We start from the raw sequence: 26,073 nt of genomic DNA on the forward strand, positions 1-26,073 counted from the left end.
GGTTCCAAGACCCCATGTGGAAACCAAGATTTGCAATGCCAAAGCTCCTTATACAAAATGGTGTGGTATTTGCATATAACCTAGGCACATCCTCCTATATATATATATATATATATTTTTTTTTTTTTTGAATCCCTAACGCAAGGTAAATGCTATGAAAATACTTGTTATACTGTATTGTTAGAGGAGTAGTGAGTGATATGAAAAAAATCTGTATCCATTCAGTAAAGATGATTTTTTTTTCAAATATTTGCAACTTGCAGTTGATTGGATACAGAGGGGTAACCCATGGATACAGAGGACCAACTGCATTTTTTTTTTTTTTTTTTTTTGGTGGTGCTGGGGATTGAACCCAGGGCCTTGTGCATGCAAGGCAAGCACTTTACTTACTGAGCTATGTCCCTAGCCCATCAACTGCATTTTAAAACATGTTTTAAAGATTTTTTAAAAATCTATTATAATTTTTGCTTCTTTGTTTTTTTCATGGCCATATGAGTAACATTATGTGCCTCCTCCAGACATTTCATTCTCACTGGATTATAGGTTTGAACAAATTCACTGAGAAATTCTGAAAAATATGCCAATATTATTATGAAAATGTTTCCAACACTTTCCATTTCCTCCATAGTACTTTCATAAATGTGATTTCATTTTAATTTCACAGTAAACATTTTGGTGAAGCAGATATTATAAAAGCTATTTTATATAGAGAGAAAGAAATTGGACAATTTCATGACTGGCCCAAGGTGACATCACCTAATTGTAGTCAGGTTAAAATGAAACTATTATTTAGCTCAGGAAATACAACTTATTTTTATAAAACATATAAATTCTGACACAGGGATTTTTATTTTATTTTTAAAAAGTTCATGTTGTCGGATTGATTTTTTGCAATGTTCAGGATTAAACCCAAGGCCTCAGGCACACTAGGCAAGTCCCCCACCTCCAGCCCTTTTTATTTTATTTTATGTTACTTTATTTTATTTTGAAATGGTCTCAGCAAGATGCTCAGGCTGGCCTTGAACTTGCTATCCTCCTGCCTCAACCTAAAGCACAGTTGGGGTTACGGGCTTGTACCTTCACACCCAGCTAATTTGGAATTATTCTAAAGAAAGAGTATAAGATACTGTTTTTCTCCTAAGACATCTAAATTTGGCTGATAATCTTTTTGAACAAGTTCAGAAATGTGTTCTCAGAATGCACAAAAGAATTTTATCATGTAACTACTTAAAAATCTAGAATAAGATGATACTTTAAACCATAAAAGGGTTTAAGGTAAAAATTCGTGCAAAGATGTTAACATTTCCCCCACTGTCATTTTATAAATTGGCACATTGATTTGAGCAAAATGTCAAAACTTTGTAATTTTTCTCATTTAAGAGTCTTTATTGAACTTATTAAATATTAAAATTATATATATATATATATATAATATATATATATTTTATATATATATAATAATTTAAAACCAAAGACTCTTTGTAATATTTATTGTTTTTGCAGGGAATTATCTTCATTAATACACAAATGTTACACATTATAACTTGAGAGAAATAAAAATACCTAACGCAAGGTAAATGCTATGAAAATACTTGCTCTAAATTTTTCCAACTTCTCAAAATATTTCAGGACTGTATTTGAGTCTCTAAAAACATAGGCATCATTTTGTAGTATTTTTAGCCAATTTATAATGACAATGTTGTATCTTCTTTTCTTGGTATAAGGGACTAAACCCTATGGTGTTTAACCACTGAGTCACATCCTCAGCCCTTTTTATTATTTGAGACAGGGTCTTGCTAAGTTGCTTAGGGTATCACTCAGTTGCTGAGGCTGGTTTTGAACTTGTAATCCTCCTGTCTCAGCCTCCCAAGCTACTGGGATTACAGTCATGTGCCATCTTTCCTGGTTCAGTGTTGTATTTTCTCTATGAAACAATAATTAATGAAAAGTGTGGAACTCCTAGAAAATAGGTTATGCACTGTGCTAAAACAAAGCCACATTAAAACAGGAGTCACTACAATCTGGATATGATATTGAATTACTGTATGAACATGATTATATCAACATACAGCATATGTGCAACACAGTCTTCATTCCTCATTATGTGCAAAAACAGTGAAGAGCTTCACAAAACACAGTGTAGACTCCTGTTAATGGATGCTTCCTAATTTCCATCATGTGGGATAACCCTGAAACTAAGCTTGTCACTTAATAAAGATTAAAACTAGTACTCATTGAGTGTAAAATATATGCCAAACTCTCTTCTGCATCTTTTATAACTGAATGTTGTTGCTACCTTGTGTATGTGTGTGTGCATGTGTGAGTGTGTGTGTGAGTGTGTGTGATGATGGGGATCAAACCCATAGCCTCCTGTATATGAAGAACATGCTCTAGCCCTGAGCTATACCCAACATTGTTACTCTTATCCACATTTTGTAAATGAGTACAGTTGAGTACAGGAAGCTAAGTTATATTGGTCCTCTTCTTAATTTGATCACCTGAAGCCAAACCACCTGAGAGCTTGTTACAAAGGCAGATTCCTAGATTCCACCAATACCCACTCATGCACAATCTTGGAAAGGTGAGACACTCATTTTAAACAAGCTCTGGGGCTGTCTGCAAGATTCCCTAAAAATGGAGAAAAAACTATTCTAGTTGTCACTATTATGCAGAGGTCCAAGCATTCAAGTGAAAGATTTCAACTGTGTATCTAAAAAATAAATTTTATAAATATGGAAAAATGTATTTTCTCTGGTATAACAAGTATTAGGATCTTTCCTGTTCTAAAGGATTATGAATTCATTTAGAAAAATGTTACAATGCCTTTAAAATGACTGCAAATCTTATTTGTTAAACTCTGGCAGTCACTAAAAATTCAGAAAGTTGACCTGTTCAATGCATGTTGCCTCTGAAGAATTAGAATTGCTCTTGATAGTGCAGTTTAGTAAAAATGAAGATAAAAACAATATACTCAGATTCACACATATGTCCTTACTTAACTCTATCCTCATGAATGCCTAGTTGTTAAGGTGGTTCATGAATATTGGCATAATGCACCAAGATATAAATATTTGCCTCCGCATATCAAAGCTGCAGAGAAATAAGTAAAATAAGAATTGATGGCTAGGCACGGTGGTGCATGCTTATAATCCCAGTGGCTCGGGAGGCTGAGGCAGGAGGAGTACAAGTTCAAAACCGGCCTCAGCAACTTAAATCCTAAGCAACTTAGCAAGACCTCGTCTCTAAATAAAATATAAAAAGGGCTGGGGATATTGCTCAGTGGTTAAGTATCAAAAAAAAAAAAAAAAAAAAAAAGGAATCATGTTGGGTATAATGGCACACACCTGTAATCCCAGCAACTCAGGAGGCAAGGCAGGAAGATCTCAAGTTCATGGCCAGCTTCAGCAATTTAGTGAGGCTCTAAGCAATTTAACAAAACCTTGTCTCAAAATCAAAAATTTTTTAAAAAGGGCTGGAGATATTGCTTAGTGGTTAGGCACACTTGGGTTCAATCTCTGATACCAAAAACAACAACAGAAAGAGTTTATTAACCCAATAAAATAAATGCACAATTTCTTAAAAGAAGAAATTAGAAACTTCCTTGAAAAAGTTTTAACAATAAAATCTTGATTTCTAAAGAGAAAAATGAAATTGATTTCTAAAGAATGATCTCCTAAGGTATATTAGCCAAATTAAAAATAAACTGAAACTCTTTTAACTAAGCAAAAATATGAGAGTAATAACTCTAGATAAGTAACTTCCTTGACACTGTAATATCAAACAGAAAAATGGCCAATACTACATTTTTTGCTTCTAATACCTACAGTGAGGATGTTTTGTTCTCAGTTTAAACTATCTTCCTGTTTATCCTAGTTTTATTTAACAGTAATTCTAAAAATGACTACAATATAGAAGGTACTGCCTTAAAAGTTTTGTTACTGTTATGCACTAGATGATAATAGCCATTAAAAATGAAATTCAAAAGTATTAACATTCATAATTACTGCTAAAATAAAGAAAAATTTATTAGAAGTATAAATCAAAAGAATAAATATGAATGTATATATTTAGCACAGAAAAAATAGCACATAGTTGTATGCACAAATGTAAGCTAGGATAGTTTATCAGAGTGTATTCCAATGAGCACATCCACTGTTTAAGTCTTGCAAGATTCAGTGTGTGCTGCATTTTTATGAAATCCTTCCTCCTGACCCCCTAACTTCTACTTTTACTAATGAAAAAATATCTTTGGGACCAGGCCCCCTAGGCTAACCTTCAAGCAAAAATCACCCCAATAAAAAAATTTATCTTAATCATAAACATCACTTTTATGCATTAAAAGAAAGTTAAGACCAGCCAACAGACAATGCTTCTTTAACAGGATTCCCATCTGTTATGATTTAGATCTAGAATGTCTCCCCACATCTCAAGTGTTAAAGACTTAGTCCCCATTGCAGCAATGTTCACAGGTGGGGCTTTTAGGAAATGATTGGATCATGAGGATTTAACCTCATCCATGGATTAATCCATTTGATGGATTAATTAATTTGAATGAACTAACTGGGAGGAGGTGAAAACTACAGGTTGATGGGGCATGGCTGGAGGAAGTGTGTCACTGGGGTGTGCCCTTGGAGACTATATCTTGTCCCTGGTCCCTTTCCCTCTATTTCTCTTCCTGCTTCCTGGTGGCCATGCACTGAGCCGCGTTCCTTTGCCATACATACCCTTGTTCCATGATTTTTTGTACCTCCCCTCAGGCCCAAAGCAATAGAACTAGCCAACCGTGGACTGAAACCTCTGAAATTGTGAGTTAAAATAAATCTTTTCTCCTGTAAGTTCTTCTTGTCAGATATTTTGGTTACAGCAATGAAAAGCTAACACATCATGCTTCTTACCCACATACCTCATGTCACCAAACTTCTTGCTGATGGCTGTTCCCACATTGCTGAAAGCTGCCGTCGCTTTCTGCCCTGCATGGCTCAGGGTTTCATGTGTTTTCTTGTAGCTAGAACCAAAAGGGAACCAGGGTAAGCAATACAATTTTCCTACCATTATCTTCCCCAGACATTCACCTTTCTCCTCTCTTCTTACTTTGAAAATTCCCTTTCTTAAAAAGACTTAGGAAGAAGATGATCCACACATGTCATCATTTCTTATTTGGGGATGATGGGCTGACTGCTGTTCATCAGTAGGAAAGCCAAGAAGAACATGCATATAGAAATACAGGGAGGGGTATGAAGGTCTTTCATTGTAAATGCTGGAACTACTCAGAGAGCAGAGAGTTATTTCTAAAGAAATATATTAATGCTATGAAGGAACTTGTCAGTGACAGTGCTAGCCACCAAAGGTAACATAGAAATTAGAAAGTATAGGTTTTTATGAGAAATCTAGCATATATTGTTAATTTGGGTAAAAGTAACCAGAAAAAGGTAAAATACTACTATTTATTATCTTATTTTTCTAATATTTTAAGTTAGGAATAATAAGGGCACATAATCTGATGATAATATGGTAATTTTTATCAAAATAGATCTAGGAAGACAGGAAGTACTGCAATTACTTGTTTCTAAGTCTGTTGTCCCCATGAGACTGTGACCACATGAGAGCAAGGAAGTCATTCATCTTTGTGTCCTCAATATCTGGCAGAAGTTTACAGGAGAAACTCAATTAATACTACATGAATGAATGGATGACATAAAAAAAAAAGGACACTCCTCTGTGGCTCCAAATAAAGAATAATAATGGCAATAGGAACAGGGAGAGGTATGTCAGATAAAAGAAATAGAACAGACAGACTTGACAGGAGACCATAAGTGAGAAATATGAACCAGACAAAAGCACTGTCCCCAGGTTCCCAGCATGAATGACAGGAAGGACAGTGGAGCTATCCGAAGGGCTGAGAAATTTCTGAGAGTTCATTAATAAAGTGGGAAATAAAAGATACATAACTTGAGGAATATAGAGAAATCAGCAAAATTTCTGGATAGATTTTAAAAAATCATTCATAGAGTCTATTTGCCATATTCTTCCAATTTATATTGCTCTGGGGCAAGTTCCCCCAAAGCCACCCAAAGTGTATATATGGCACAATTGAGAAAATTGTATCAGATGAAATCAGCTGTGAGGAGCTTGCCTTTCCCTCCACTCCTTCCATCCCCTTTAAGTTATTCAGTCCCAAATATAAGACATGACTCCAGCAAATGCATTAAAACGTGCCCCTTGGTCTTCCCTAGGACTGAAGTCTCTATGGTATTCTATTATTTTCTTTTTGTTATCAAGACAGAGCGAGTCTGTTATATAACAGCATACCTCATTTATTACACAATGCCTGTTTTTCAGGGTGTTTAAAAACTATGTTATCTAGAAACCAAATAATTTACTGAACAGACATTTCCTACCAAATATGGGAAGATCAAGTGAACAAGGGACAAAGAAGAATCTATTGAGTAGGAGGTAATTTGTGAGTCTGGAGAGGGCTGTGCTTGTGAGTGGAACAGGAAAGGTGGACCCCAGATGGCACTGTGTAGGTCATGCAGCAAATGAGAAGGGAGGAGATGAAAGAAATGAACAGCTTTGAGGAGGTCTGCCCCTGAAAAGGTCCAAAAATATCAACTTACTCAAATTATAATTCTATTTTTACATTTTACTGCATGATTTTAGGTTTTAATTATGGGAAAAGAAATTTTGACCATGAGAAATCATGGAATTTCAGGCACTTTCCAAATAAAATATTAAAATAAAATTTGTTATTAAAGATAAGATAATTGGCATAACATTAACTGCTAAAGATCAGAAATAAAAACATCAATCATTATTATAAGATTTTAGATGCAATCTTGAAATGGAATGTGCAGAAAATTCTTCAGAAGAATCATGCTACTAAATAGGTCCCTGCAGTCCTAAACACTTGGATTAATCAGGCTCAGAAAATTTAAATGCAGAGAATTTAGACTTATTTATAAATAAAAAAAAAATCTGGAATTCCTATCCATTACATTTTTACAATGTTTTCACAAAGTAGTAATTGGGATATGAAACCAGATCTATTGCAGTGTATTAAAAATGAAATCGATACATTTTGAAATTAAGGAAAACACAGTATGATATGTAAATGAAGCATTCTCTTTCACTGTGGACTAGGATTCAGAATTAGGCCCAATTCAGGACTCTTTCTACTGATAGCATAATTCTGAAAAATATTAAGGAATATTTTTTTTCCTAAGCAATAGTCTCTCATGCATATTGGTAAAGAAATAGAACAGCCCTTTAGATGCAACATGGGAGATCAGCATCATTTTAAAACTTCTGTTTCATTCATCCTCTCCATCTAATCCATCAGGAAACCCTGTTGTTGGTGCATTTCAACTTTCAAAGGAAATCCAGAATCTGTTTCCTCATCACCTCCAAGGCCCTCTACCTTAGTTCAGACTATCACCATCCTTCTCATCTGAGCTCCTATAACAGCCTCCCAAATTGGCTCCCTTCTTCTACTTCATCTCTCTGTAAGTCCCTCTCAGCACAGCCACCAGAGAGCTTCATTGAAACATGAGTCAGAGCACATTGCTTGCCTGCACTAGGGCTGGGTACGGTGGCATATGCTTGTAATCCTTGCAACTCAGGAGGCTGAGGCAGGAGGATGGCAAGTTCAAGGTCAGCCTCAGCAAATTAGTGAGGCCCTAAGTAACTTAGTTATGTTTCAAAATAAAAAGGGTTAGGGATATAGATCAGTGATAAAGTATCCCTGGGTTCAATTCCCAGTACCAAAGAAAGAGAAAGAAACCCCTGCACTGGCTCCACATTTCACTGAGTGAAAAGTCATCAAAGTTCACATATGCAGGCCTTTGGTAGCCTTACACAGGCAGGTCCCTTAGCTCAGTTCTCCCTCTTGCTCTTATGTCCTCACCCCACTTCCCGCCACCCTGACCTCTTTGCCTTTCCTGGAACATGCCAGGCCCTACCCTATTTTCTTAGGACTTCTGCTCCAGATGTTCTGCTTTGTGATGCCATCAGACTTGGCAAGAAAAAGGTTCTGTTTTATTGTAAATGCCCCACTTTGAAGAATCAAAAGACCTGCCACCTTTCTGTGTCCAATCAGGTCCACAGGGCCTGGGGACCTTAGTCAAGTGAGTGACAATGAGATGAAACTGAGCTCTAGTGGTAAAGAGGAGATGGGGAGACGGGGGTTGAAAAGGAGATTAGGGAAGGGTAAGGGAGAAAGTCTATTGGGCAGCCACCCCACATTGATTTTGGCCTGAAAAGGTGACTCAAGGAAAAAGTGAAGAAACAGTCTGCAGTAACTATGGCCTTCCCATTGTGCAGGAACTGGCTACTAGTCAGAGAATTCCTTCTCATGCTGGTCTTGTATTGCTTTAGAATCTCTTGCAATTTGACCCTGTAAAGCTGTTCTACATAGGTTAATATTATGTGTTTGATGTGGCTTTGAATTTTGAAATAACAAGTGACTTTTGAACACTTGTGCATGTATGTGTCATTCTGAATTTGATGGCTTAATTAAAAATAGCTAGAAAGAAGTTCATATTGTAAGCAATAAGTGTTAGCAACATTGTGTTCTAAACACATTTCTACAGCAAAACGGAAGGTGAGTAAACATAAAGATGGGACTACTTTTGTGTAGTACGAGTGACATTTATGTCACACAATGAAAAATTGATCTGTTTCTACATGAAATTTTGATGTTGCAATGCAGTCTTTAATAGTTAAGTGGTTTTAAAGAAATTATTCTAGGACTCCTTATTTCTGAGAATTATTTAATGCCAAATCTGAAGGGTACGAGATATATTTTTCAGATTATAGTTTATGAAGACAAGGCAGAGAAGACGGTCAGGACTCCTTGGTGACAGGATAGGGCTGGGCCCAGTCCCAATCACCCACCTTTCTCCAGAATGACTTATTGCCTTGGAGGCAAATTTGAAGGTGAGTCAGGTTAGCTCTCAGGAACTCCAGTGTCCATGGGGAGAATACTGTATTTTAAGAATTTTAAAATGCACTTTTTTTTCACATTTTTCCTCTTTTTCCCTAGGCTAACCATCACAATTCATGTAAATAGTTTGTAGCCATTTTTCATGCATGCTTAGAGATCAACAATGGAGAGACAGAGAGAGTTCAAGGAGATAAGCAAGGAGAGAGAGTTTTAGGCAGGGAAGTGATTACCAGTGATAAAGTAACCAGGGACCCATGAGAATAGGCCATTGAACTCAGTATACTGAAAGGGTCCAAGGAGCACCACTCACATCAACGTCTAAGTGAAAAGAATCTCAGAGGTAGTATATTATATCTCTGAATATTATGTGGAGTTCTGATTGAACTTGATCTTAAAATCGAATAAGTTGGATTGGGGTTGTAGCTCAGCGACAGAGAAACACTGGGTTCAATCTTCAGCACCAAATAAAAATAAATAAATAAAAGAAAGATATTGTGTTCATTTACAATTAAAAATATTTCTAAAAAAATGAATACATAATTTTGATTGGGCAAAGGGGAGAGAGGGAATTGGAGGTGGTATGGGGAAGGAAAGATGGTGGAATGAGATGGACATCATTATCCTAGGTACATGTATTACAGCTAATATGGTGTGATTCTGTATCATGTACAACCAGAGAAATGAAAAGTTGTGCTCTATTTGTGTTCAATGAATCAAAATAAAGTATGCTTTCATGTATAATTAATAGAACAAATTTTTTAAATTTTAAAATAAATAAAAGCTGCTAACTTAAAAAACAAACAAACAATGAGATATGGATGGTGGAAGGGGATTGTCATCTCACTCCAATTAAAATGGGTATTATAAGAAAGACAAAAAATAGCAAATTCTGGAGAGCATGTGGGGAAAAGGGAATTCTTATACATTGTTGGGAAAATGAGTTAGCAGAGTTACTATGAAGAACCATACAGAGGTTGCTCAAAAAACTAGAAACAAATCTGTCATATGATCCATCTATCTCCCTTCTAGGTATATATCTAAACGAAATGATATCAGCTATCAGAGAAATACCTCAATGCCCTTGCTGCACTATTCACAGTAGCTAAAACATGGAATGAACCTGGATGCCCATCAACAGATGAATAGATACAAAAAATGTAGTGTGCATCCCTAATGAAATGTGATTCAGCTATAAGAAGAAATATCCCAACATTTGTAGCAAATTTATGCTTAGTGAAATAAGGCAGACATCAGAACATGAATATTGCATATTCTCTTTCACATGTGGAAGCTTAAAAAAGTCAATCTGAACATAGATCAGTAATTATTAGAGGCTGGGAAGGGAGAGGTAGAGGGAGAATAGAGAGAGGATGAATAAGGAGTATCAAAACACAGTTAGACGGAAGCAATAAGTTCTAGGGTTCCATAGCACAGTAGGTGACCATAATTCACAAGAACCTGTTACATATTTTATGAAGAACTAGAGGAGAGGAGCTTGAAGATGCCAAATACAAGTAATGACAAGGAGACAGAAATATTAAGTACCCTGATTTGATCAGTATCCATTATCTACAGATATTGAAATACCATTTTGTACCTCATAATATGTACAATTATTATGTTATTCAAAAATTTTGTTAACATCTTTAAATGGAAATGCTAACTACTCTGATTCTATCATTACATATTATATACAATTTTACCAAATTATTGTATTGTACCCCATAATTAGTACAATTAAAATAAAAAATTATAAAATTAAAACAAAATAAATAGTCGTTGGATATTCAATAAATTACTTGTGGAAAAAAAACAAAAAAAAAATCGAATAAGTAGCATATTATCACCATCCAGAAGAAAGGAGCCTAAATCTTGAGAAAAGATCTTTCTGTCAGGTCACTCCTCAAAGAAGTTGGCATATTTGCACTTGACTTTCTTTATTAGGCCACAGAATCTGGTACAAAGTTTGTACTGCTGACACTTAAAATTGTTTTTCAGCCCTAATATAAAGAACTGTGTTTAACAATAATCAAATAATGGATATTAACCTTCTGTTTGACTCGACAACCATTTGTTTTAAGTGGAAATAATAATACTTGACATCCTAGATTACTGGCGTCTCTTACTTTAAATGCAGATTACACCATTTATGACTTACCTAATAAGTAAAATGGAGAATCAGAACATGTTTTCCTTAAGCAAAAGTAAAAAAGGTTAGGATATCCTCAGGTTGAGGTCAATGTGTTTAGGTGGCAGAAAGCTTGGGAATCTGTGCTTCACAAAGTCTGTTCTATGCCTCTCCTCTGTGCCCGCACAGTCCTCTTTCCCGGGTCTCTCAAAACCCTTCATTGTGTTGCAGTGGTGATTTTCCAGTCTCTCTCCATGACCTGCCTGAACTTTCAGGGGGTTCATCTTGTTCATCCTCATTGTATCTCTAGTGCCTGAATTAACCACAGCAAGACCAACACAAACGCCAAGGACTAGAGTCTAGTTTGATTCATTTCAATTCATTGCCTTCCCTTCAGTTACAGAGCCAGGAAGATTTGGTGTGAGGTCCCTAACTCTGGAGAACAATGGAGACCTTAGGTGCTCTAACGCCTACAGTGGAGGAGGGTTCTGTGGGGACCTGTGCATCCCAAGAAGGCTTGAATCTGGTCTAGGAAAGAACCATTCTTTGGCAAAGGTTTAGTATGTGGCAATAGTGCCTACCACTTATTGGGTATTTCATGTGCACTAATTCATTCACCTAAGAATATTTACAGGCAGATTTCTTATTTGTTTGTTTTAAGTACAAGTAAGCTTCCTGGTTTTCTAAGAAACTCAATAGGAATGTAGCCTTTACTTTTCAAACATTCAGTTTGGCTGGAATGGATAGAATTTAACAAAGACAGGTTAGTCATTTGGCTGGCACACAGGGATCTGTACTAGATTCTTTTAGAGGATCTTTCTTTGCAAACCAAATAAATAAAAGTCAAATAAAAATCTGTAATAGATTAGAGAGGTACTTTGCATTAGGCAGAGGGGAGTGAAGGGAGGGGAGTGGGTTTAGGAGTAGGAAGGATAGTAGAATGAATCAGACATTATCACCCTATGTGCATATATTACTACATGGCCAGTGTGATTCTACATCATGTACAACCAGAAGAAGTTATAATCCATTTATGTATGATGGATCAAAATGCATTCTACTGTCATGTATAAACTAAGTAGAACACATAAAAAACAACCATTCTGTTGATTTTTAATGTAGATTCAGCTTGTCATGACTCACTAATTTGAAAGTTAGTGTTAATAATCAAAAAGAGAGAGCATGTAGTCATCTAAATGGTTTTGACTTTAAGGCATTTTTCTACATGCAACTAGGAGAAAGAATTAAAAATTAAACAGTATTTTTACATGAAGATATTTCATAGCATGAATATATTTCCTATTATGAGATTTAAAAGACCGCTTTCCTTGTATACAAAATATTTCACCAAAATATTGTACAAAAATATTTAGGATTGTTTCCTTCTAAAAGTTTCCTAAACATGTTATCAAACATAAAGTTACCACTTGTATCTAGGGAAAAAAAAAATCTGCTTCCTGCCTTGTACAATACGATGATGACCTGAAGGTAGGAGGAATGAACAACTAACTGTGTAGAGACTGGGTATGTACATCTTTTTAAATTAGGTCTTTAATCTTTACTGGTACTTTCAAACTCAACAGTGTTGCAGTGGGCTCTTCATAAAAGGAGATAATAATCATTTCTGACCATAATGGCCTGGATGTCTTAGAAGCCCAACATCCAAAAATAAATAAGTCATAAACTAAGCTCCAGTTTCTGTGCACCATGCACCTCTTAAATGCTGCACCTTAGGCTTTTACTTCTCTTTATGAAGGATGAAACTATTAAGCTTTTCAAAAAGGTAGAATAGTTTAAATTCTGTTCCAAAACCTCCTGCCCTCTACAGACCTACCATGTGGTCTGCGGTACAACTCAGAGCGGCTTATTAGTGGGAGAATTTCATGGGTTCACAAAGCAGAACACTGAATAAATAAATTAAGCATATGGGTTTGCAGACCCACCACGAGGTTGTATTTCCTAATTCCAACTTCTTTTTATCTACTAAAGAGATTCAGTCTCTCTCCTTGCTTCACTCTAAAACCACTTACTCTCTCATGCCCCTGTGAAGCCTAAAAACAACATAAAAAAGATGGAGAAAACAGAGCGAGGGCGTTTTGGTATATTCTTAGATTCACTCAAATCAAGGTACATTAGAAACTGACAAGAGCAACACCAAATCCCACACACAGATGAGCCCTTGACCTGCTCCTGTGTCCCTGGAATCTTTCTACAAAGGGGATAATTTGAGTCGGCTGTGTAATTATTCCTACTCATCTGGTCCTATTGCAATTTGAATCCTACTGCAGAGAAAAATATGCCAGGATCTTTCATTAACATACCATAGATTTTCTTTTCATTATAAATCAAACTAAATAGGTCATGATTGCTTAATCAGTATGCAAAGTATTGCCTTTGGGAATCACACACATCCTCTGACAGCTGAAATTCTTTTTAGTGCTATGAAATCTAATTCTAACCAATCTGACCCAACCACAGCTCCTCACTCCCTCATGTCCATTTTTCATCAGATGAGCTGAAGATCTTTCCTGGAACGGATATCATGAACACTAACAGAGCCAGAATTTAATTAATTCCGGGGAAATAGATTTTATTTTCCTTCCTCCCAACCTAGGATTAAGACCTGTGGGAGACCAACCTTACACATGACTGAGTCACACTCCCCGGCTGGGTGCAGAGGTGCTCAGTCACAGAAATGTGGCAGAGCTTTCCCCACCCTTCTTGGGTCCAAGGGTCGGTGTCTCATGCAGGGCCCCATGGGTGCCGCAGTCTAGCTGGGCACAAAATAACCGAGCCACCACGAGGCATTTGTAGGTTCAAACAGGAAATCCTTTATTGCCCAAACTCTACCAGCACTCCACACGCACCTCCCAGGAACTCTCTCACCCTCCACCGGGCTCTGCGCGAACTCAACAGGAACCCAGCGAGAACTCCACTGGAACTCCAAAGTAGCAGGCTCCTGAGGCAGCAAGAGCCGCCCTATTCCCGGAGCCGCCCTATTGTCAGACAGCAGGGTCCATATACAACTCAGTACACAGCCTGTTTCAATCCAGCATCACCCAGTACAGAAATTATACACAGCTTAACTTAATTATCACCATCTTAATGGCTCGCTGGCGTCACCTCTCAACCATTACTTCTGGCAAAATGCCAGAGGCCATTCCGACTCTCTGTGGCTCTCAACACATGGGTGAAGCTACGCTCATCTGTTCCTTTGTAATATAACCCCTTGCCCTGTTTAGGATAGAATCTTCCATGGAAGTGCCTAGTGTGCGTCCCCTTCTCTTACTGTGCCCTTGGGTGTGGCCTACCCAGGTGTCAGTCAACCTGCTGTCAGTGGATATCATGAAGATAGACTCAGCCCCCTGAAACTAACCCCTTGCCTCATTTGAATAGTTTCTCCTCAATGAAAAGGGTCAGCGTGTGCTCTCTCTCTCTCTCTTCCTGCAGACCCTTAAGGTCAGAGGAGCTGTCACGGCGACCCCAAAGAAAAAGGTATTTGTGTCTCTTGTGTGGTTATTTTGTGCAGCCCAGTTAGCCCAGTTTACCCGGAGTGACCCCTGAGCCTTTTAGTCACGAGAACAGAAACCCGGCAAAGACCCTCTTCCTTCTTTCAGCAGAAAAAAAGGTTGGAGACAGACCTTCCCTTGAAATTATTTGGTTGACATACTTCCACCTCCTTCTTAAAAAAGGGATCAATTCATCCCTACAAAGGAAAGTTTGCTTCACTCTTAAAGGCTAATGAGCCCAAGATCTTGTGGATCTGTTAGGTAATCTCTGCAAGGGCTGGGAGTGTCGCTCTGTAGTAAAGCACTTGCTTCCCAGGTGCAAAGCTCCAGATTATCCCCAAGCACCACAAAAATTAATTAATTAATCATCTGTGAGGAAATCTTATGAAACCCTATAGCTGTCAAGGACACCTGCGGATGACCCCCCGAGTGGCCACATCTGTCTGCCTCTGCCTCTGCCTCTTTCTGAGTCATCCTCTCAGTATACAACTTGCCTGTCTGTTGGGTAGTGCAGACTCCACGCAGGTACGACAGGATTTCCCCTCCAGACCTGCTTCCCAATCTTTCTCACAACAGCAGACAATCACTCCATGCCTGGAAAATGCCAGATGCTATTCTTCATGCTTTACAAACATGAACTCATTGAGTTCTCACTGCCTATCGGCTGAGTACTGACATGGTCTCATTTCCCAGATGCAGGGAGATCTAGGTGTCAACCCAAGCAATCGAGTCTGTCACCCATGAGCTTAACCACAATGCTGTGCTTCCAGGGTGGTAAACATACAATGCTCACCTCACAGTCACATTTGATCTCTGTGTTTCTTTCACTGTCCACCTCCAAAAACACTGGGAAGTCCTGTCACAGTGACCTCCAAATCCTATCCCCTCTCTGTGACTCTCTCTTATATCGTCATCCACCTGAGCTACTACAGTGACCTCATAAATGATTTTCAAGTTTCCACAATCTACATTACACAAAGTAACTAGAGTAATCTTTTTAAGAGGGGAACTTGAACTGGTCACTCCTGCCTCCAACCATTCAGTAGCTCCCAAAGTCCTCAGGACAAAATCCCCACTTCTTTTCATGGTCTGGAAGGCCCCAAGTCTGTGGCTTCACTTCTTCTCACTACATTATAAATACAAGAAATTTCTTTTGGCTCCTGAAACCATCAAAGCTAGTTTTCACCTCTGGGTCTTTGCAACAACTTTCCCTCAGCCTGAAAACTCACCCCTCCAACATTCCAAGAATGCATTTTTCTTGTTACTCAAGTCTCAGCTTGAAGTAAACTCCCAGGACACCCCCTTCCTGGGCCTCCAGCAGAGCAGCTCCCACCCATTCCTCCAAGTTTCCTTCTAGCATGTCACCCTGTGTGGTTTCACTCAAGCATTTCCCAGTATTTCCTCATTTTTGTTAATTTAAGTACTTGTTTCTTGCTCCTTTCCCTTTCAACACTCAATGAGAGTAGGAATCTTGTCCATTTTTATTGAATTTTACTATCTTGTGGGTCTAGACTATAATACCATGATAGTAGATACTATTAACACTTGTTGGATAAAGGAATGATTAGGAAAACCCCTTCAGTGATTTTCTATTGCCTGTAGGCAAAGAAGAATTATTTCTATCAACAGGTGCCATAAGGTCCAGTATACAGCAAGCCCTGATCCTCCTCTTAATCTCAATAGCACAAATTAACTGGATGTTCCTTAGGATGGGGAGCCTTCTCTCCTGCCTGAGTCTTTACCAGGCTGTACCACCTGCAGGAGACTTCTTCTGTACCTATTGGCCTGACTACATCCTGACTCTTCCTTCAGAGCTCTGCTTAAACATCACCTACCTATGAAAACCTTCCCTGAGATGCAGGCCAGGCTTAATCTCCTTACAATCCCTCAATATCCTATATTCCTTCACCTCACTTTTCACACTTAACATCTGACGTGTAAAAACAAAACTCTGTCTTTATGATTATATGGTAAATTCTATAATCTCAGGGAATAAATATGCTCTCTCCATCCTACAAAAAGCTTTACACTAAGTAGGTGGCCTGGCTACATCACCCATTTACTTATCATACAATGGAAAACACAAATCACATATTCTTCACTGTGGGAGTAGGCCAGAAGACTTCCTTGAATTTACCTATTCTAATTGTGCATCCTAGGACTCATAGGCATCTCTCACCTCTCTGTCCATATCAGATGCAGGGTAAATTTAACCCACTTGATGCTCAGATACTCCTAGCTCTCTTCAGCAAGGGAACCGCCCTGTCCTCCATTAGGATATCTTATTCTTGCATTGATTAGGAAAGCCAAGCGGAAAGATCCGGCTTTTTATACCCCAAAGGCAAGTTCAGATTGGTATGACATAATATAAACTGAAATAAATGGGAAGGCAGACAGACTCAGGAAATTGGAGGTGGTTCTGTCTCACACTGTCAGGACCATTATTTGGTATTGACCTCCAAAGTATAAAGATAGAGGCCCAAAATACTGGCAGATAAGCTTATTTAATTTGGTGCCTAATATTTAACTGTATTGTTTTTGGAGACTATTCATCTGGTATTGCAATCCAGTGCTTTAAGCTGGTGCACATCAATGTGTGGTTTCTCATCTCCTTCTGTAATTGTCAACAACAGGTTGGGGAAGGTTGGTTAGCTTCTGAGATGAACTTATGTGCTCCAAGGTTCCATCCTGTCCTACTCTAAGATGTGCCCTGAACCCATCTGGATGAATCCTTGGGCACACAAGCACAGAATCCTACAGGACTGTTAGGTCATGTTATACGGGCAGAAGAATATTCTCCTTTCATAAAGAAACCAAGGGCACAACACCAAGGAGACCTCACACTCCTTTCAGATGCAGCTTCTCATGTGAAGGGTGTCTTCACAGAGTACCAAAAAGTCTTAGACCTTAGTGCTTAAGAACCAGAAAGCAAAATTAGCCCCTAGCAAAATTGAAATAATTGCTATAATGGTACCTCTTCCTACTTCACGGTCTCTCTAGGCCCAGGAGAAAAGTTCTGCAAAGAGAAAAAGTTGATTCCCACATAGGCATTAGGAGTGCATGATCTTTACCTTCTAACGAGTGATACTAGGGAAGAACATGCATAACTCAAAAGCAAAGATCTCTTGATGGTAGAACTTGAGGCTAGAGCTAAAGCAGGGATAGGAAGTCTCTTAGATTTCCCCATCAGTCCCTTGTCTTAAAACACAAAAAGAAGAAAAAAAATCACTTCACATATGTGAAAACATTCTTCCCATTTGGTACAAGACACCTGACAAGGCAAAATATTTTAAATCATTAGAAAACTATCACCATAAATATTTTACATAATTTATAAAGTAAGTCAATAAAAGCATGATTGCAGAATAACCAAGATTACTGGTACTTTGCCTAATACAAGGCAAGACCACAGCAAACCCAAGAACATTCCTTTGATCTAAATCCATATTTAAATATTCCTTAGAGGATTAATGAAAAGTACATCCTAAAAGATGAGAGGCCCAAGGTTTTCTTTTCTTTCTTTCTTCCCTCCTTTTTGTCATGTGTGCCTGTGTGGGATTGAACATAGGGGTGCTCTACCACTAAGCTACATCCTTAGTCCTTTTAATTTTTTTTTTTTTTTTTTATTTTGAGACAGGATCTCACTAAGTTGCCAAGGATGGCTGCAAGCTTGTGGTTCTCCTGTCTCACTTCACAAAGTTTGTGGGATTACTGGCATGTGTTATAACACCTATCATAAGGTTTTCTTTCAAAATTAATTTCCAAAAAGTCTGTACAAAAACCGCAACCATGTTTGATAGAAAATGAAAATATACAGTGAGTGTGGAAGGAGGACAGAAGAAATAAGGATAGGTAGAAAGAAGACCAACAGGGAAGGAAAAAGAAATTGTCAATAAATCTAAGAAGCTCTAAAGCCTGTTTTCCTCCAGGCCTAAAGTCTTAAAATGCCCTTGAATCTCAGAGTCCTGGGAGTCTAGATGATCAATGCCTACATGTAACCTTGCTAGGCTATACAATGTATTTTCTTTAGACTGAATAAAGCAAAGGAAAATAAATATTGCCAGAGACTTATGGTATGAGTATATGCCCAACATTATTAACTAGATGACCTCAACCTAGCAATCCTGAAAGAACCAGACCATTGTGACCTGCCCTGTGCTCCATGATTAAGAGAATTAAGCTCACCAGTCTGATGTCACCCCCGTGGTCTTCTTATGTTTACTATTTTAAAGGTTTCTTCTAAACAGAAGAGCCCAAGACCCCAAAGTGCACCTTGCTCTAGAGTGCATGTATCCTGCTCTATCACTTGTTTTCCTAAATAAATCTGTTTGTGCCTCTTTTGATGTGTCCTGAAATCCTTTTTCAGCCTAAGTCAATAATCTGCAGGTCTGAGCTGAGATTCTCTTCTCCCTCCTTGGGAACTTCTTTGGTTGCCTGTCCAATGACAAGTGTCAAGTATTCTGAGAAAAAGAAAAATACCTGCCCACTTATAATTTTCATAAGAAACATCTCCAGTGTTTAAAAACATATACTAAAAACATTTAAACTATAAAATTCTGTAAAAGTAGTCTAAAAGAAATGAGTTTTAGTCAAAAGTTTTTGTTCCTCTAAGCTCTTTATAGTTTTTTTTCACATGCAACATATTTAGTGCTTTTTATATCTCTTTAGTTTGCTATAAGCACCAAATCAGCCTCACAGGATGAACCAAATGAGCCTTGTAGGATAAACAAAAACCCTGGAAGATTGTGAGACAGTGGCTCTCTGCATATTTAAATCAACACTGTAGAAGTGATACTCACGCAGTAGTGGTCTGCATGTCATGCCAGCTTTTGCTGAAGTTCTGCTTTAATTCATTCATCAGGTTCATGCCGAGTTTTTGTTTGATCTCAACCAGATGCCTTTCTTTCGCTGATAAAACTTGTCGTAATGTTGTAATTTCGTCTTCTAGCTACAGGTAGGAGGAAAAATGATAGAGCAAAACATCAAACAGATGAAAGGTACATTTCCAAAGGCTATAGTGCTCCAGAGCAGCCTCTAGAGCCTAATGAACTGTCTCATGCTTGGCCGTCCCAAACACATGCTATACAGATGGGAGAGTCTCACAGCACAAACTACAAAGAGAAATTTTTAGTGGTAAGGATTATAAAAGTAATAAATATTCCATGTAACAAAATTCAGATCTCACAGCCAAATACAAACACGAAAATAATTCACCTGTAACCTAGTAGGAAATAGCTTAGCTGATTGGGCTTTGGTTCTTTCTTTCCATTCTCCCTCTCTTCCTTAACAATGATGCTGGGATTGAACCCAGGTCTTTGCACATGCTAAATACTGACTCAACCACTGAGTTACACTACATCCTCAACGTATTTTTTTGGTTTCTAATTTAATTCCCATTGGAACAATGTTAGGAGGTGAGACCACTAAGGTGATTAATACCATCACACAGGAGTGGGTTAGTTATTTTGGGAGTGGGATCCTGAAAAAAGGATATTATAGTTTAGATGTGAGGTGTCCCCCCAAATCTCATGTATGAGACAATACAAAAAAGTTTAGAAGTGAAATGGTTGGGTGTTGAGAACCTTAACCTAATCAATGCATTAATCCATTTGAATTGATTAACTGGGTGGTAACTGCAGGCAGGGAGTGGGCAGCTGAAAAAGGTGGGTTGCAGAAGGCATGCCTTTGGAGTTTATAGTTTTTTGCTGGTGGGTGAGAGTTCTCCCTGCTTCCTGGTGGTCATGTCCTGAACTGCTTTCCTCCTCCACACTCTTCTGCGATAAAGTTTTGCTCACTGCAGGCCCATGGCAATGGAACTGGCCATCTATGGACCAAAACCTCTGAAACCATGAGCACCAAATAAACTTTCCCTCCTCTAAAATTGTTCTTGTCAGGTCTTTTGGTCACAGCAATGAAAAAGCTGACTAAGACAAAGGATAAATACTGATGCTATCCTCTATCTTGTGCACCTCCACGTGGCCTTTTCCCATGTTATGACCCAGCATGAAGGCCCTCCCCATATGCCAGCACCATGCTCTTGAACTTCCTGGCCTCCAGAACTGGGAGCCACGTCAACTTCTATTGCATACAGTTTACAAAGCCTGTGGTATTCTGTTATAATAGCAGAAGTAAGAGTAAGACTAATCTTCCTAATGTTTTTCTAAAGTTGTACATGGATATAATTTTTTAACAAAAATTGATTTTGCACTACATACTTTATTTTATAAAACAAATTCCAGTGTTGCTAATCAGTATTGCTTACTTTTTGTCAACTTCATGTAGCTGCATTGGTGCAAGTATGGACATGGCAGACACCGTGGCTCTACCAAGCTACTGCCTTAAGGATAGGAGGATGCATTTACTGGTGTGATTTGTGTTACTTTTTCAAAGTGGTAAACATATCAATCATCATCTCATTGTTCTTTGTAATTCTTCCCTCACTCTTCTTTCCCCTCCTAGACTTTCCCTGTACACATCAGTCAACCATTGACCTTCTTTCCTCCATTAGAGTTTGGTTTGCATTTTGTAGAATTTTTATATAAATTTAGTCATACACTATATACTCATCATATTGCTTTGTTCACTTGGCATACTTATTTAAGATTTAGCCATGTTTTTCCCTCTTCATTAAAAAATAGTATTCCACAAGCAATATTAAATGTTGGACAGTCTGTGGGGGGAAAAGGTCCACTCATACATTGCTGGTGGCATTGCAAATTGGTGCAACCACTCTGGAAAGGAGTATGGAGATTCCTTAGAAAACCTGGAATATAACCACAATTTAACGCAGCTACCTCACTCCTTGGTCTTTACCCAAAGGACTTAAAATCAGCATACTATAGTGACACAGGCTCATGAATGTTTATAGCAGCTCAATTCACAATAGCTAAACTGTGAATGCCCTTCAATCAATGAATAGGTAAAGAAACTGTGATATATATACACAATGGAATATTACTCAGCATTAAAAGAGAATAAAATCATGGCATTTGCAGGTACATGGATGGAATTGGAGAATATCATGCTTAGCAAAGTAAACCAATCCCCAAAATCCAAAGGCCAAATGTCCTCTCTGATAAGTGGATGGGTTGTGCTCCATTTTTATACAATGAATCAAAATGCATCATGCTGTTATATATACCTAATTAGAACAAATAAATAAATTTAAAAACTAATAAAGAAAAAAGAAAGAAAAAATAAAAGTAGTGTTCCACTGAATGCATAAATGACAGTTGTTTCTTCACTTGTTGAAGTATATTTGCATTTGGCTAATACAAATAGATCTGCTAAGAACATTCGTGCACTGGGGCTCTGTATGAACATATTTTTTTTCTTCCTCCATGCTGCAGGAGAGCACATTTCTTCAACATTACAACATTGCTCTTGCAATTGTAATTTCTAACAAAGGAACTGTGCAAAATACCCAGATTAGAGAGTGTTCTTGTATCCTCTAAAAATAAATTTGAACCTCCACAAGGTCTGATTTTAATTGGTTGTCATACTTAAATTGTCTGCACTATACATATAGATGTGTTATATATATATATATATATTACCCTAGTAATTGTAATTAAATTTATATTTTTGCTTTCTAAAAAGTAGAAATATTTGTGGATTTTCTTTGTCAAGCCAGGAAAGAATCATTAAGATTCCCTTAGCTTCCCACATGCATGAGGTTAATAAAAATCTGCCAATTTTCTAGATTTCTCATTTAAAAATTAAAAGGGAGGAAGAGTTGTGTCTCAGGTATGTTCAAAATATCACTCTACTTTTGAGCATGAACTACATAACTAACCCATTATACGTCTTGTAAATGTAAATGTGTTCTCTAGGGCTGGGGATGTGCTCAGTGGTCAAGTGCCCCTGAGTTCAATCCCTCATTACACCTGGACCCCAAGAAAGTACTTTAAAGGATGATAGTGGTGAATTTAATTCCCTCATTTGACAAGGAGACTTCTTGGAACTAGTTCTATTAATGTGTCTCAGCTTCAATTCAAAGAAGAGTCAGCTAGAGAGCATTGTTAGAATGCAGAATCCCAGCTATGTGCTCATTTTTTTAATATCCTGAGATTCAACAAGTATTCCCAGATACTCTGATGCAGATGGTGTGGAAAATCTTCACATCAAATTTGGAACAAAATGGAAAAAGTTAAATTACATTAATTGATTAAAATATTTACTATATTCTTTCCATTTAATTTAAAAATAATTATTTCCTCATTAGAAATTTATAGTCTGTTTCTTTGGTTTCTTGATTCCCTAGAAGATCTACTTGTAGGATAAATACTTATGATCAAAATTAAATATCTAAACTTGATTATTTAAATATGAATTACAGGGCTGGGGTTGTGGCTCTGGGGTAGAGCAAGTGCAAGGTGCTGGGTTTGATCCTCAGCACCACATAAAAATACATAAATAAATAAAATAAAGGTATTGTGTCCAACCATAACTAAAAATAAGTATTAAAAATATGAATTGCATCAAAATAACAAGTGTTGATACAGATGTGGAAGAACTGGAATCTCTGAATGTTGCTAGTAAGAATGTGAAATGATTCAGCCACCATGGATCACAGTACAGGGATCCACAGTTCCTCAAAAAGTTAAGTACAGAATTACCATTTTACCCAGAAGTTCTGCTCCTCGCTATATACCCCAATAAACTGAGAACAGTTACTCAAGCAAATACCTGTACACCTATGTTCACAGCACAACACTAATCACAATAGCCAAGAGGTGGAAACAGTCCATAAATATATAAACAGTAGTTTATGTTACAATACAATTTATTCAACTTTATAAAAGAAATGAAGTATTGATGCATGCTCCAACATGGATGAACTTCAAAAACCTTAGGCTACAAGTGTCCATCAAAAATGAATGATAAAGAAAATGTGGTATATATACACAATGGAGTTTTATTCAGCCATAAAAAATGAAATTATGTCATTTGCAGGAAAACCTATGGAACTTGAGACCATTATGTTAATCAAAATACGCGAAACTCAGAAAGTCAGGGGTCTTATGTTTTCTCCCATATATGGAAGCTAGAGATAAAAAAGAAAAGAAAGGTGTTGGGGGGCGGGGGGTGGTGATCACATGAAAAGCAAAGGAAAATCAGTAGAATAGAAGGAAGGGACCAGTGGGTGGAAGAGGAGAAGAGAGAGGGGAAGTACTGGGGAGGGATATTGGCCAAATTATATAGTGTGCATGTACAAATGCACAACAATAAATCTCACCATTATGTACAACTATAGTGCAGCAATTTAAAAAAATAGGCTTCCTGAAAGAAGCCAGGCACAAACATCATGTATTGTATAATTCCATTTATTTGAAATAGTCAGGTACGTTAAATCCCTGTATAGATTCAGATTAGGTAAGCCCCTGGGACTCTATATAGAGTGCAAGTGGGACATTGCCAGAGGCTAAGGAGGTGGGAATGGGAAGCTATGTACATTCAGCTGTACATAGTTTCTTCTCAAGGTGACAAAAATGTTTTGGAATCACACTGAGGTAGTTGATTATAGTATATTGTGCATACACAAAATGACACTGGATTGTTCATTTAAAAATGGTTTATCTTTTGTTCTGTAAACTTGACAAAAATGTGAATTAACTAATCAAAATTAGCCAATAAATTAATTTCAATATGAAATTTATGTTAAGGTTAAAATTTTATTTTTCTATTCTACCAGCAATCAATGAAATGCATAACTAAAACCCAGGAGTAAAACTTTCATCAGTATGAATCATCAGTGTACTGTTTAGGAGTGATATCATTTGGTGGCTTTTACATACTCTTTCAGGACCTGCCTCTTCAGGCTCTTCCTGGCTTGAGGTGAAAGTGTCAGAGAAGAAAAATGAAAATGCACACACTGTCTGGGCAGGGCATAACAATAAGGCCTATTGACCATAAACCCATGTGAGCTGCTCACTAGCCCAATCCAGAAAGAGGCGAGATCTTGGGGAAAGAACACAGAGAGAAAGGCCCCAGGGCTCAATGTTCTTCTTTAAGAGCCTATGAGATAGTAGCTGAGGGCACTGTGAATTCTTGGGGACATATGTACCAAATGAAGACGCAAGAGTCAAGACAGAGTTGGATAGGCTTTGCCTACTCGCTAATACCATTTGGTGTATTTCCAACTCCTATCAATATGTATTTTTTCTTGAGTCATTTTATCTAGGAGCCATTGGCAATATTTGATTATTATATAACCACAAATGGGCAGTACTAATGCCTACATTTCATCCTCTCCAAAAATCAAGACACATTATCTATAATTCCAATGCCAGGCACAGAATGCATCTTAGTGAAATTAAAGTGGAAGTGAGATGACAGTAACAGAATAATTCATCAAATTTATTTTAAGAGAGAGAGAGAAAAATTAAAATGTTTCAAAACCTCAAAACCAGCTGGTAACAAGACAACAAATATCAGAAACAAAATAGTACTTCTTGGTACATTGATAAATTTTGTAAAAAAAATGCCTATTCTACTTTGAGCATCTGCAAACATAAATATTCTCATAAGCTGCACAATAATTTCAATTAACTCTATTAACTGGACTCCTTCTATGCACAAACCATCACACCAGATCAGAGATGATGTTGGCTTCACATTCACAGGACTTTCAAGAACACACATATAGCATGACCACAGCAATAAATTAAAGATCAAATTCTATTAAAAGAAATTTCTTTAAAAATATTTATTTCAAAAAGATGAATTCATCCAAGGTGAAGCCTTTTTGACATGACTGGCTTATGTCATTGCTTCCACCAAAAGAAGTCTTCCTGTTGCCAGCACTTGATAAACACACAAAAATGCTGGTTGTGTGAGCAACCGTGGGTTGTGAGAAAGTAGAAGTCTAAGGGCATCCTCCTGGGGATCAACAACAAAGCAGGGGAATAAGGCTGGGGGAAGTGAGGTGAAAGGCTGGAGGAGGAGGGATCCACCCCAGCAGGAAAGCAACAGGGGGACATGTGGGAATCAGGAAGAAGAGTGAATTAAAGTACAGACTGCAAACCTGGCACATCAGAGACCTGCTTTTGGCAAAGCAATAAAAGGTGGGAAGTGTATGTATACACAGAAGCTTTGCTCTGGATCACAGCCACCCCTGCATGCCTGGGTCAAAGGCAGTTATCCAATAAGCTGGCCTCTGGGCAATCTTGGCACTCAGGTGTCTAACAGGCTCGTAAGATCTCCCCTTGGACAGAGAGTACCGTTCCTTTTGACCAAGGGACCTGGAAGAATGTCTGTGAAGAGTTGAGACGAAGGAGCAGAGTTGTCTCCAAGATGTCTTAGTTATTCTTAAGGCGGGTGGTGAGACTCCTTAAATAGATCTGGGTGACCTTGTTATAATGAAACCAGAGCACTGAGGTAAAATCTGAACGCATCTGTGATGTGAAAGGACCAGATCTGCTCTGTGTGTGCATGTGTATGTTTGTGCACATGGATGCATGTGCACATGTACTTGTAAATGATGAGAGCAGATT

The 26,073-nt window shown here is 37.7% G+C and overlaps 1 protein-coding gene across 4 annotated transcripts in view; it reads right to left on the reverse strand.

Moving 5' to 3' along the window:
* Tpd52l1 (TPD52 like 1) overlaps positions 1–26,073 on the reverse strand; it is an 89,483-nt gene that overhangs the window by 10,180 nt on the left and 53,230 nt on the right. For all 4 annotated transcript variants that reach the window (XM_076858284.2, XM_076858285.2, XM_076858286.2 and 1 more), the window contains exons 3-4: positions 19,378–19,526; positions 4,904–5,005 (exon numbers count right to left, since the gene is read on the reverse strand). In XM_076858284.2, coding sequence (XP_076714399.1) covers positions 4,904–5,005; positions 19,378–19,526 — 251 coding nt within the window. The remainder of the gene's footprint in view (positions 1–4,903; positions 5,006–19,377; positions 19,527–26,073) is intronic.

This window comes from Callospermophilus lateralis, chromosome 6 (assembly GCF_048772815.1).
Source record: "Callospermophilus lateralis isolate mCalLat2 chromosome 6, mCalLat2.hap1, whole genome shotgun sequence".
Lineage (NCBI taxonomy): Eukaryota > Metazoa > Chordata > Mammalia > Rodentia > Sciuridae > Callospermophilus > Callospermophilus lateralis.